This window comes from Marmota flaviventris, chromosome 17, assembly GCF_047511675.1.
Source record: "Marmota flaviventris isolate mMarFla1 chromosome 17, mMarFla1.hap1, whole genome shotgun sequence".
Taxonomy (NCBI): Eukaryota; Metazoa; Chordata; class Mammalia; order Rodentia; family Sciuridae; genus Marmota; species Marmota flaviventris.
In genome coordinates this window covers 64,875,508-64,890,071 of record NC_092514.1, presented here as the reverse complement: position 1 = coordinate 64,890,071, position 14,564 = coordinate 64,875,508, and the positions used below count along the sequence as shown (strand labels likewise).

The following is a 14,564-nucleotide window of genomic DNA, read 5'->3' as shown; positions in this document are numbered from 1 at the left end:
TAAACCTCAGTGGTAGAGTGTTTCCTAGCATATACAAAGCCCTGGGTTCAATCCCCATTTTCTTCCATCCCCACCCCCCCAAAAAAATAGAAAGTTGCAAAGACAGTACAGACAGTTCCCATGTACCCTTTACTGTCTTCCATTAGTATAATACATTTGTCTCAAGCTGTGAACCAATATTGATACATTGTTATTAACTAAAAATTTTTATTCAAATCTCCTTAGTTTTTACTTAATGTCCTTTGTTTTGTTTGGTCTCATGTCCTTATCCAGGATATACCACATCATATTTAGTTACCTTTGTCTTTCTAGACTGGAGTTTCTCAGACTTTTTACTTTTTTTTGAAGACTACATTTTTTTATGAGTATAAATCAGGGATTTTGGAGAATGCCCTCAGTGAGGGTTTTTCTCATGTTGTTTTGCTGGGTAAGTGGGGTTATGGATTTTGGAGAGGAAGATAAAAGAATCAAGGACCACTGTTATCATCAATTCAAGAGTCCAAGCTCTCTCCTTGATGACTTACTATCACTGATGATTTTTTTTTTTTTAATATTTTGTTGTTGTAGATGGACACAATATCTTTAGTGGTGCTGAGTTTAGAACCCAGTTTCTCACACGTGCAAGGCAAGTGATCTATCACTTTGAACCCACAAAGTGATCTACTTTGTGAGTTCAAAGCCAGCCTCAACAATTAAGTGAGGGGCTAAGCAACTCAGTGAGACCCTGTCTCTAAATAAAATATAAAATTGGTCTAAGGATGTGGCTCAGTATTGGAGTGCCCCTGAGTTCAATCCCTAGTATCCCTCCCTACCCTGCCACCAAAAAAAAAAAAAAAAAAGTTTAAATAATACAGAAAGAGTGGGCAGTGGAAAGTGAATACCCTTTGTAACCACAGTCTCACTTTCTTTTTACAGAGGCAGACAGTATTTCTTTTTTCTTTTCCTTTTTTTTTTTTTTCCTCCCTGCAGTACTGGGCATTGAACCTGGGGCTTACTATTGAACTGCATCCCCAGCCCTTTCTTTATTATATTCTGGCACAGGATCTTGCTAACTTGCCCAGGCTGGCCTTGAACTTGGGCTCTTAGACCTGCCTCAGCCTTCTGAGTTGCTGGGATTACATGTGTGTACCACTTGCCTAGCTAGCTGCCTGTTTTGCATCCTGATGGCTATATTCTGTGTATGTTTACTAGATGTCACCTGTCTTTTCTAATAGTTCCTTTTAATTTTAACTTAGATAAAAATGAGGTAAGATTCTGTAAGTACACATTTACCTGTCTCATTCTGTTCTTCTGCTGTATGTATAATCCTGTTTTTCCCATTCTCCATTTGCTTACAGATAGAATGTTTAGATTTAATAAATGTTTTCAGTTTTTTCCTTACCCACTCCACATCAGTGTTCTCTTCAGTTCATGGTTGTGTAGAGAATGGCAGTTAGGCTGTGACATATCAATACCTTTTGCTCACAAATATACTGTCTTCAGAAACAGCTACCACAAATTACATTTATTTATATCTGATAGTTGGAAGCATTTTTTCTATTAGTTTTTTATCAGAAAAGTTTTCATCTTCAGTAATTTAATTCCTTTCTCTTTCCTTCTCCATGCTATTGATTAGAGCATAGAAAGTTTTATTGATTTTGGCCACGTTACTTCCCCTCTTAATTTATTTTCACGAATCAGGGCATTTAAATGAACAAATCTCTTTGTGTTTTCCTTTGTCTTTTGCCTTTAGTCAAATAATAAAGAACCAGTATCCCAACAGGCAGTATAAAGTGTATATTTATTAAGTATGTTGAATTATAAATGTTTCAGAATGAACTTATTTGTTTAGAAAATGGTATATGCAATATTATTCATTATTAGTTAATTATCCATTCCAAAACAAGAATGGATTATCACAAATGGTTAGTGGTCTGATTTGGGGGCATGTAAAAAACTAAAAATCTCATGTAGGGGAATTGAATACAGGATTATCGTGTGACAGAACACTATTTGGAGACTTAAATAAAAACAGTGCCTGGGTAAAGAGGTACTTAAATTCACTTCCTCTGAATAAACACTTTGTCATTAAAAGATAATCAATTTTGATGTTCATAGAACCTAACCTCAGAGAAAAATATGACTAGTCTGCCTGTACTTTTTTTTTAAAAAGATATTGTGTCTTTTTTTAATATTTATTTTTTAGTTGGACACAATATCATCTTTATTTTACTCATTTTTATGTGGTGCTGAGGATTGAACCCAGGGCCTCACACGTGCAAGGCAAGCACTCTTCTGCTGAGCCACAACCCCAGCCCTCTGCCTATACTTTTTATATTTTAAATGGTCTAAGTATAGTAAGCGTTTAAAATGTTTTTCTTTTTTTGTTCTTATCAAATGGTGCCTTGTCAAGTAGGGAGAAATAGTGGTTTGATTTGGAAATGATTACAGTGGAGGATCAAGAAACAGCTATGTGCCTTTAAGAAAAAGAGGTTATAGCTAACTAAAGTTTCTTTTTCCACATAAAAAGTTCTTTTAAAGGGCTGGGGTTGTGGCTCAGTGGTAGAATGCTTGCTTAGCACGTGAGAGGCCCTGGGTTCGATCCTCAGCACCACATAAAAATAAAAAAATAAAGGCATTGTGTCCACCTGCAACTAAAAAAATAAATATTTTTAAAAAGTTCTTTTAAAAAAACAATCATTGAGATTTCTGATTGGTAAGTTTAGCAAGAATAGATGAAACTTGGGTAAATTAGAACTCAAAGGCAGTCTATATAGGTAGGCAAAAAGATAGTGGGAAAGGGATCCTGCGATGGCTTGGAGAAAGACGATAACATAGTTGTGTTTCCTACAGTTTGAAATTATTGTCCTGTAGCTGTTATAGATGTTCATTTAATCATTGGCTCAGAATTCTTATAGCAATTAGGATTAGAAAAGATGAGAATATGGGGAATTAACTCCAGCCAGCTTAAATATAGTCACTTTATTAGAAAAGACTTTTTTGGGGGGGAGGGGTGGTACTAGGAATTGAACCCGAGAGTCTTTACCACTGAGCTACATCTGCAGCCTTTTTAATTTTTTGAGACAGGATCTCTCTTGGTTGCCCAGGATGGCCTCAAATTTGCACCCTCTTCCCTCAGCCTCCTGCATCACTAGAATTACAGGGAAAAGTCACTATTATTTACAAGATAGGCTTGGGTTTTTTTTTTTGGAGGTGCTAGTAATCAGACTTGGGGTGTTACACCATTGTAGGCGAGCACTCCCCCAGTGACCTAAACCCTCATTTCCTCTACAAGGTTTTTCTAATCCTGGCAAAACAGGCTAGACACCTACAGTTTAAGAAATATTGGCCAAAATGAAGATAAAATAACATTTAAGGAAAGATAAAAAAGAAGTCTAAAAATCTGAAAAGGAGTATCATGGGTACACATGGCATTACAAATGTTTCTTCTTGGTAAACATTATATTCTAATAGGTAAGCTTATTTCTCATGGGGGTACAGTTTAGCAATTCTGAACCTACTTTATCATGTGTACCAGGATTAAATAAATAGCTAGATATTATAAATAATGAGAGCCAGTTTTCTCACTGTTGACAAGTTACAAATAAGCAAGATGACAGTGTAGAGTGAATCAGAGATACATATTCATACGTGGACACAAATGCACACAGATAAATATCAAAATAATACACATGGGGGAAAAAAAGAAATAATATATTTGTACATGGTTTAAGACACAGACATACATTTCCTAGCTGTGTTGGTGAAGAGGACTAGAAGCAAGCAGGGTGCAGTGGTGCACACCTGTAATCTCAGCCACTGGGGAGCCTGAGGCAGGAGGATCACAGGTTCAAGGCCATCCTCAGCAATTTAGCAAGACTCTGTCTCAAAATAAAAAGGGCTAGAGATTTAACTCAGTGGTAGAGCCCCTGCATTTAGTTCTTATTATTGGAAGAAAACAAAACAAAAGAACTTGGAAGCAACAACACTCCATTAGCGCAGGTACACCCAAATGATTATTTTTAAACATTCTCCAATCCAAAAAAAAAGAACTAAGGCTGCTTGGAGAGAGAGCAGATTCTAGGACTGGGGCAGGGAAAAGTACCTGGTAGCCTGGAGCAGCGAGAAAGTTGTTTGCAGATGGGCCTCTGCTTACTTTGTGTTTCACAGTGCTGACAATGGAACCCAGCACTTATGTATCCTAGGCAAGTGAGTTACACCCCAGCCCTTGACCGCTGCTTATTTTGCACTTGAGAAAATAGAGGCCCAGAGAGGTTAGGTAGCTTGCCTGGGTCACGGCAGATTCAAGTTAGGGCTGTACTGAGTCCCAGGCCTCTAGGTTTTGATCCTTGCATTGTGCTGCTCAAATGAGTTTGTGTCAGCTTCTGGTTTCTGTTCTGTGGCAGAGGATGTCACAGTAATCTACATGAAGTCTCAATTTCAAAACTAGACTAATTTTCTCTCTCACTCTTTTTTTTTTAAAGAGAGGAGAACATATGTTTTCTAGAGTGAATTGGTTGTGTGCCGTGTACAAAACTTTGTTTGAGATATGATTCTTATTTCATAGTTCACATGCTTTAAAAATATTTTTTCTGTAGCATTGAAACTCTTTAAGTGGCATTACTAAATTATATATGATTAAATATGAAAATAAAAATTTAAAAATTTGATTTTGTTTACAGAAGAAATTTTGGAATGCATAAGGGCCAAAAAGGGAGAAATTGATAATGTTAAAAGCCCAGAAGAGATAGAAAAAGAGAAGAATGAGAATGAGAATAACAGCTCTAAAGATGCTGAGAAAAGCAGAGAGGAGTTTGAAGACCAGTCCCTCGAAAAAGATGACGACGACAGAACACCAAATGATGATCCTGAGCAAGGAAAATCAGAGGGTAAAAGAATTACTTGGTTAAAAAGAAATATTTTATCAGTATTATTTATAAAACCTAGTTCACTTGCAAAATGATAATGAAATTTTTTATTGAAAATAACTCCTTTTTATTTCTAAAGAGGTTAGGGTACCCTCTTCGCTTGTAACATGCATAATAGTTGTTTTATGTGTTGATGGACTTGCCGTGATGTTACACACATATCTCTACCTACACTTCCTAGGAAGTTGCCATTCCCTGAGATTTCTTGATGAAAAATTACTGTTTTTGTATCAGAATACACACTTTTGTGACAAAATGTTTATTTTTTTATATTAATTACCTAAACATTCTTAATATAGTAAATAACCCTAAGTAATTTTTGAATTATCCATTGCAAAAATATCCCAGAATCTAATTGCTTTAAAATGGCCATCAAATAGAAGCAGGTTTTTTGGTGATTGATCATTTTTAGTAGTTGGTTGAATGTGGCCATTTGTCCAAAAGCAGTTTTAAAGAATATCTTTAAAGTTTTGTTGTGCATTTTACTGTAGAGCCAACAGAAGTTGGGGATAAAGGTAACTCTGTGTCAGCAAATCTTGGCGACAACACAACAAATGCTTCTTCAGAAGAGACTAGTCCCTCTGAAGGGAGGAGCCCCGTGGGGTGTCTCTCAGAAACCCATGATAGCAGCAACATGGCAGAGAAGAAGGTGGCATCTGAGCTCCCCCAGGATGTGCCAGGTACAGAGGGCAGTGTATCAATGCCTCTGTAATGGGGGGAATCCTTCCCTTTGTAGTAAAAGCTGAATGTCACCTAGAACTCTAAAGTATGTGTTCATTCATGCTGCTTGCTTACAGTGCCATCCCTGATTGCTAAATTGTCACCTAACATTGGAAGTTTGATAAATGTTCTTGCAGTTAGTGCTTGAAACTCATCATAATCCTCATGCTTTTAAAACTTCATTAGTTGTTTTTGTTTAATCCTTATTTGTATATTTTATCACCAGGTCATAGTGGCAGATACTTTGGTTTTAATTACTTACATATTAATGGCTTGGTGTTGAATGATTTGACCCTTCAGCTCTGTACATACTAACAAATTAATTTTATGTTTGCATGTGCTCATTTCAAATCATAATGTTATGACAGAAAATCCATCATCAAAAAACATTTTTGTAAGGTGTATTTTTATGTAATATATGTTAACCAGTTACTCATATTTTAAGCTGTTTAAAATTATATTCAAAGTAAGTTATATTATTCTAAGAATGTTATTATGTGTTTCTTTTTGCTTCTTTAAAACATGAAAATGTATTTTTATTGTAGTAGCGTATAAGTTTTTCAGAAGTTCAGATGAGTAAAATTTAGTACTGATAACCTGACAAAAATACCAAGAATCATAGTTGAAATCCTTAAAGATCTTTTTGTATGTATATAAGAATATCACCTATTTTCAAACTTTAGTAATTTCATTTTACTGCACCTTATGCTGAGTTGTGAATTTGATGTATTGGAAGATTAATATTTGAAAGACCTGCATTCTGGGTCTACTGCCATTAAGTTAATGTCATTTAATCTTTTAAGGCTTCTGTGTTCCTATTTTATTACATGAAGGATATTAACAAATAGCAGTTGTTTTGGGGGCTACTTTCACTTGGGTACTTATCAACAATGAGCTGTTGCTGAAAGTGATAGATTAGGCTATTCCCTGGGCACCGTGGTCCACACCTGTAATCCCAGTGGTTCAGGAGGCTAAGGCAGGAGGATTGCGAGTTCAAAGCCAGCCTCAGCATTGGCAAGGCACTAAGCAACTCAGTGAAACTCTGTCTTTAAGTAAAATACAAAATGGGTGGGGGCTGGGGAATGTGCCTTAGTGGCTGAGTGCCCCTGAGTTCAATCCCTGGTACACACCCCCGCATGGGGGGGGAAAAAAAGATTAGGCTGTGCGTCAGGCTGTACACGCAGACTCTAAGTCACAGCTAACAGCAGAAAGTCCACTGGACATTATACTGATTTAGAGAGTGGTCATAAGATGATAAACGTCTGATTGGCCTTGATAGCTCATGCCTGTAATCTCAGTGGTTTAGGAGGCTGAAGCAGGAGAATCCTGAGTTCAAAGCTAGCCTTGGCAACTTAGTGAGGCCCTAAACAACTCATTGAGACCCTGTCTCTAAATAAAAATAAAAGAGATCTGGGGATGTGGCTCAGTGATTAAGTGCCTCTGGGATCAGTCCCCAGTACAAAAAAAAAAAAAAAAAAAAGTTGGAAATTCTGCCCTCTGGTAAAATTAATAAAAAACAAAATTCATTTAGCCTAGAAAACAGTAGTCTTGACAATTGAAAGTAATGTAATTGTCCTAAAATACTTGAGGGTCAAAAACTGGGGACGGGGAAGGGATTATACTTGTTCTGTTAAGTTGTGTGGGTAGAAATTATAGTGAAGAGTATTTTGATTAAATATTTGCAGTGTTCTTAAAATTAAAGCTGTTTAGGGCTGGGGTTGTGGCTCAGCCGTAGAGCACTTGCCTCACATGAACAAGGCCCTGGGTTCAATCCTCAGCACCACATAAAAATAAATAAATAAAACAAAGGTATTGTGTCTACTAAAAATTAACTACAACTAAAAAATAAATTTAAAAAAGCTGTTTATAGCATAGAAATAATAAGTTCATTTCAATATAGACATTCACTAAATTCCTATTAGAGATTATTTCAGTGAATCTTTTAATGAAGGGATTGCAGAAACTGAGAGATCTGTAATTTGATTCTGTAATTTTTAAGTTAGATCTCTAGGTACTATCCAGTTTCAAAAAAAAAATTGCAATATTTTCACTTTGATGTACTCAGGGTTAGAAGTTTGATAGTGGAGTACTACCCCCCCAAATGATGTGGAAAAATATTGCATTTTTAATGGAATCATAGTTAAATTCTTAGTAAAAACTTTAAAAAATATGATTTGCTCTTTTAGTAGGAATACTTAATGTAAATCTTAGACTTACTAGTGGGTTCATATATGATTTAGCGGTTGTGTTTTTTTGTTTTGTTTTTGTAGTGTTGAATCAAGGGCCTCACACATGATAGACAAGTACTTTGCTACTGAGCTATCCCCAGACCTTTTTACCTTAAGACAGTAGCTCCCAAGTCCCTGGGATTATGGGTATGCACCATCACATCCACCTACATTTAAAAAAAAATTTTTTTTTAGTTGTTGATGGACATTTATTTTATTTTTTTATTTTTATGTGGTGCTGAGAATCGAACCCAGTGCCTCACACATGCTAGGCAGGCGCTCTACCACTGAACCACAACCCCAGCCCCTACATTTGTTTTTTAAATTTTTTATTTTCAGTTTATTTATTTCTTTGTAATATACTTTGTTCTTTTACTAGAATGTTTTTTGGAAAAACTATTATCCTAGTATCTGACTTGTATTTTTGAAGAATGCAAAATGAATAACATATAAAAAACACTTAGGATTGTGTCTGACACACACTGCTCAATAAAAGTCGAGTATTGTTATTATTATTCCTGCTATTACAAATCAACTCTTTTGATGAGTGAGAAATCCTAGCAAGAAAATAATGAAATGAGTGAATTGTACTATACATTTACTGATTCAGTATTTATTAATCAACATAATTCATTGTGATGTGGCTTGTAGTTAAACTTGGCAGTTCAAATAGTATTTTCATGTATATGTCATGAAAATTAGTTATGTTCAAGCCCAAACCAGAATTTTTAAGGAAGGTGGAATGAGAATGAACAGTAGTTGTCAGTAGCTAGTATTAGAATGGACTTGGGGTCATTATCAGGATGAGAGTGTGGCTAAAGATTGCTATCTCTATATTTTTGCTATCTATATAGTAATAGAAATATTATTGCTATCTATAATAAATTCAAAACCTGGCCAGTTATCAACTCATACTTCTTTTAAAACAAAACAGAAATCAGCCCTGGTATCTCTATTCTCATGCCTGTTCCCAGAACATGAAAAATATTTTTAAAGACTTGTATTGAATATATCACACCATTCTTCCCCCAGTGCTGGGGACCAAGTTCAGGGACACAGGCACACTAGGCACGACAAACACTCTACCACTGAGTCACATCCTCACCCTCATGCCAGTATTTAAAGAAGAATTTGGTTATTTTTATAAAGTGGATAAGCATTGAAGTTGTCTCTGTCCTAAGAATATACTAGTGAGGATAAATCAGTGACTAAAGTGATGTGCAACTCTGCACTCTAGTGGATAGTAGACAGACTTATCTCTGAGGTCAGGACTTTGCCGATGACCCTTCTGCCTCCCCCACTCTCTTCTCCACTCACTCCATCTGCTCTTTCTCTTTGCCTCCCTCCTTTCCTTGTTTTCTGGTCCAACATTTGATTAATGATGATGAATGTCCTGTATATATTTTTTAAAAATTCTTTTAAATTTTTAATTGTAGATGACACAATATCTTTATTTTATTTATTTATTTTTATTTGGTACTGAGGATTGAACCCTGTGCCCCACCCGTGTGAGGCAAGCGCTCTACCGCTGAGCCCCAACCCCAGCTCCATCCTGTGTATATTTGAATAACACATACATGTACTTTCAGTAAGAATGCAATGTAAGACAATTAGGTCAAAGTTGTTTTTTTTTTTTTTTTGGGGGGGGGGAGAGGTGGTACTAGGAATTGAATTCAGGGGAACTTTACTACTGAGTTACATCCCCAGCCCTTTTTATTTTTTGAGACAGGGTCTTGTTAAATTGTTGAAGCTGGATATGAACTTGAAATCCTCCTGCCTCAGCCTCCTGAATTGCTAAGATTACAGGTGTGCACCACCACACCTAGCTAGGTCAAAGTTTTAATTTTGTTGTACCAATCTATATCTCTTGTTGTGTTTTTCTCCCCCACTGAATGATTTAATACATACATACATATGTGTGTGTGTGTATGTGTGTGTGTAGATGGACACAGTACCTTTACTTTCTTTATTTTTTACGTGATATTGAGGATCAAACCCACTGCTTCACTCATGTGAGGCAAGAACTCCACCACTGAGCTACAACCATAGTCCCCAATGATTGATTTTAAGTACTGCTCAATTATTTATTGTGAAATTGCTTCTTTCTTTTTTAATTGTTTGTGGTGCTGGGGATTGAACTCAGGGCCTTGTACATATTAGGAAAGTGTTTTACCACTGAACTATACCCCCAGTTCCTTCTCTTTTTAAGTTTTTTTGTTTGTTTGTTTGTTTTTTGTATTATATAGTTTGAGGCTGTGTTATTAGGTACACCTATCTTTTTATATTTTCTTATTAAATTAACTTTTTGCTATTGTGAAATGTCCTTATTGTTTAATAAAATTTCTAGACCACCTTCCTTCCAGCTAGTATTTACATTTTATATATTTTCTGTAATAGTATTTTTGTTTTTCTCCCCAACAGGGTCATGCTAAGTAGCTCAGGTTGGCTTGGAACTTGCTATCCTCTTACCTCAGCCTTTTGAGTCAGTAGAATTACAGGCATGGGAATTCCATGCACAGCTGAATTTGTTTTTTCTTTTAATAGTATGAGATTTAAAATCTGCATAGAAGTATGTTCACTTTAAGAGTTCTAATAAAAGCATGTGTACTTTATTTCAAGATTGACCTAAAGATAAAGTCTCATCAAAGAGCACTATCATTTTCATGCAGTTTGAAGATTTTATACAAAGGAAAAATGACAAATTTGTAGTGTAGAACTGTAATAAATGAACTCAAATATAGAAACAGATGGGTTTCATGATACCCATCCATTATTTTAGGTATAATCAGTGATCTGAAATATTTCATGTGGCTCAGATTAAAGATGAAACTGAAAATAGGAAAGTATTGATATTAAATAAAACTGGCTTTATTTCTATAACTATTTTTAATTGCTTTGAAAATATGTTCTTGGACATTCAGAAACTCTCAAATCTATCAACTTGAACTACAAAAACATTGATTAAACCTATTTCTTAATTTTGTGGGAGAAGGACACCTTCAAAAGAGTACTTTTTAAAAAATTTTTATTAGAAAGGAAATTCATTGGTTATGAGGCTTTTTTTTTCTTCTTCTTCTTCTTTTTGATACTAGGGATTGATCCAGGCGTGCTTTACCACTGGGCTACATGCCCAGTCCTTTTTATTTTATTTTGAGACAGGGTCTCTCTAAATTGCCCAGGCTGGCCTCGAACTTTGCCATCCTCCTGGTTCAGCCTCCCAAGTAATCAGGATTATAGTGTGTACCACCACATACATACTTTTTTTTTTGTAATATATTTAGGTGGACACAATACCTTTATTTTATTTTTATGTGGTGCTGAGGATCGAACCCGGTGCCTCCCGCATGGTAGGCAAACACTCTACCTCTGAGCCACAATCCCAGCCCAACACATACCTACTTTTGCTTCATTGAGTTAATCTATATGATTTGCTAAAAAGTCTGTATTTCTGGCTGGGTGCAGTGGTACACTTCTGTAAATTCCAGAAAGCTAGGAGGCAACAGCAGGAGGATCACAGGTTCAAGCCAGCCTCAGCAACTTTGTGAGACCCTTAGCAATTTAGTGAGATTCTGCCTCAAAAAAACCCAGACTTAATTGAAGTAGAGGACTGGTGATGAAGCCTAGTGTTAAAGCACTGTAGGGTTCAATCCCTGGTACCAAAACAAAATAAAACAAATAACTATATATTTCTGTTCTTGGTTCAAGAATATTATGTTAAATGTAACTTGAAAATTTTCACTTAATGTTATTACTGACTTGTATATTGTTGGAGTTCTTTTGTATTTCATGCTTTATAATTTTAGTTTTCCTCAGTGTAACTATCAGCTTGTTTATTCTCTTTTCTGTTGCTGTGAATTTGTGTTGTGTTCTACTGAGGCATGCTTTTAAAACTCCAGCCACCATGTCATACCAATCCTACATATGTCACTAAAGAATTAAAGAATATGGACATTTTCTTACATAGTTACTGTGTCATTATCATTTTAATAAAGCTAACAGTTCCTTTATATCACCTAATATCCTATCCATGTTCAGATTTTTTCACTTAATTTTTTTCCCCAAACATTTGATGTGTTTGCAAATAAGGTGGTTCACACATCACATGACATGACATTTGGTTTTCCTCTGCGTCTCTTGGTGTACAGCACTTTCTCCTTTCCTGACTTTTTGTTTCCACATGCTATTGAACTTGTTAATGAATTCCAGTCTATCCTATGGATTGTTCCACATTCAGAATTTGTTTATTTCTTTTCTAATTTTGTTTTTAATTTTTTCTAAAGTCTTGATTCAGTTTGGTTTCAACTGTTCTTGGCATGCATATTTCACAAGCAACGTGTTGGGAATTTTGTATCGGATCAAATGGCTCATGATGCCTGGTTGTGCTTTAAGAAATGGTAAAATTGATCAGTGAGTTGATGTAATGAGATTCTGAAGTTCTCTGTTAACTTCTAATTCAGTGGTTATCTTTCCAGAATCATTTATCTATTTGGAGGCTATAATATGGATCTTAATTCTATAATTTATTCTGTATTTTTAAAACTGAAATTCTCACATAAAGAATACATAAATAATTTTTCTGTAAAGAATATTCAGGCTGTTTGAATACACTGAAACATTGCTAGAACAGGAATAGTGGAATAAATGCTTAGGTTTTTTGTTTGTTTTTTTTGGAACTGGGGATTGTTCTTAGGGTCTCTCTACCACCGAGCTACATCTCCAGGCCCCCCCCCCCCGCCCCTTTTTTTTTTTTCAGCTGAGGCAGAAAACCTTGGAGGCAAATGATCTGGTTTAATTTTCGCTAAGTTGCTGAGGCTGGCCTCAAATTTATAATCCTCCTGCCTCAACCTCCAGACTTGCTGGGATTACAAGCGCATTGCACCTGCCTAGTTGTTTCTCTTAAATTGTTGTTTTCAGAATTCGGAGTTGATGTTTCCTTTGTCTTCAGTGGTCATTCATGAGTTAGGGTCTTGTCTTCTCTCTTTTTGAAGTATCAGTTTAAACTTACAAGTTTTTTGTTTTTTTTAATATATTTAGGTTGTTTCATTCACTTGCAGTTGTCATTCATTTTGTATCTATTCAACCGTGAAAGCCTCTTCATATTGACTTTTACCATTCATGACATCTTAGATGGTTTCTTGACTTTTTGGTAAAGTAAGATGTTTGAGACTTGTCTTACAGGGTTCCTGTCCTTGACCAGAGAACTCCCCCGCCCCGCCCCGCCCCACCCCGCCCCAAGAAGTTTTGGTTCCTTTGGTGGGGAACGATATTCATGACCTCAGTTCAGACCGAGGGGTACTTTTTGCTATTAGGCTGTCATTTGCTCTGTGCTTGTTTGGTGAGTGTTAATAGGAAATGCACTGAGAGTGGAAAATATTTTTGAAAAGAAAAGGACCATCAGTCTAAATTGATATTTCAAATTCCCCTTCTACTTAGTTGGTTTTTACACATGTAGCTCTTTTCTCGTACATGAAAAGCCTTAATTCCTAAATTTACTAACTCAATTACATATTTTTATAGAGAATATATGCTAATGTGCATTAATAGTAGTAAGGGGAAATGATTTTATATATAGCTGTGTTTTCATAAAACCAATATTGCTGTTGACAGGAAATATCCCAAGTGGCTTTTAATTTATTTATTAATTTTTTGGTACTAGAGATGAAACCCAGGGGCACTTTACCACTGAGCTATATCCCAAGGCCTTTTAAATTTTTTTTTCTTTTTTGAGACAAGGTCTCAAAGTTGCTTAGGACCTTGCTAAGTTGCTGAGGCTGGCCTTGAACTTGTGACCTGCCTCAGCCTCCTGAGTTGCTGGGATTTCAGGCGTTCTTCACTGCACCTAGTTGTTTTTTATTTTGAGACAGCATCTTGCTAAATTGCTTAGGCCGGACTTGAATTTGTACTTCTCCTGTCTTAGCCTCCTGAATACCTGGGATTGCAGGTCTATACCACTATGCCAAGCATTGAAAGTTTCCCCATCTTACAAAAGTTAACATACTGTAAATACTATGCCGCACCTTTCTTTTTCACATTTAACCTTGGAGATCATTTCAGTTGTGAATATAGTGATCTTCCTTGCTCTTTGCTAAGGTGCTTGGTAGTTCTTTGTACTCTTTTATTGAACCACTGATGGACATTTTGCTTTTGGCATTTTGCTATTATAAATAATGATTCACTAAATAGTTCTACAGCTAAGTAATTCAGAATTTTTGCAGTACTTTTCTGCACATGGGATTGTTAGGTTAAGAGTAAATAAATGTGCTGGGAGTGGTTGCACACAACTGTAATCCTAGCAATTGAGGCTTAAACAGAATAGCAAGTTCCATGCTAGCCTTGACAACTTAGTGAGACCCTCTCTCAAAAAATACAAAGGGCTGGGATATAGTTGCCAGTACAGCACACCTGGGGTTCAGCCCTTACAAAGCTAAAACAGAGTAGCTGGGCACGGTGGTGCACGGCCGTAATCCCAGTGCCTGGGGAGACTAAGACAGGAGGATCGTGAGTTCAAAACCAGCCTCAGCAATTTAGCAAGCCCCTAAACAACTCGTGAGACCCTGTCTCTAAAAAAAAAAAAAGTACAAAAAACGGCTGGGGATGTGGCTCAGTGATTGAATGCCCCTGGGTTCAACCCCCAGTACCAAAAAGGGGGAGAGAGTGGAGAGTGGAGAGTGAGAGAGAGAGAGAGAGAGAGAGAGAGAGAGAGAGAGAG

At 36.2% G+C, this 14,564-nt stretch overlaps 1 protein-coding gene across 7 annotated transcripts in view; it reads left to right on the top strand.

Annotated features, from left to right (window-relative positions):
- Positions 1–14,564, top strand: part of Bptf (bromodomain PHD finger transcription factor) — a 130,384-nt gene that overhangs the window by 44,068 nt on the left and 71,752 nt on the right. For 5 of the 7 annotated variants that reach the window (XM_027946212.2, XM_071603203.1, XM_027946210.2 and 2 more), the window contains exons 4-5: positions 4,662–4,868; positions 5,399–5,587. In XM_027946212.2, coding sequence (XP_027802013.2) covers positions 4,662–4,868; positions 5,399–5,587 — 396 coding nt within the window. The remainder of the gene's footprint in view (positions 1–4,661; positions 4,869–5,398; positions 5,588–14,564) is intronic. The other 2 variants (XM_027946213.2, XM_027946211.2) reach the window with 1 other exon arrangement.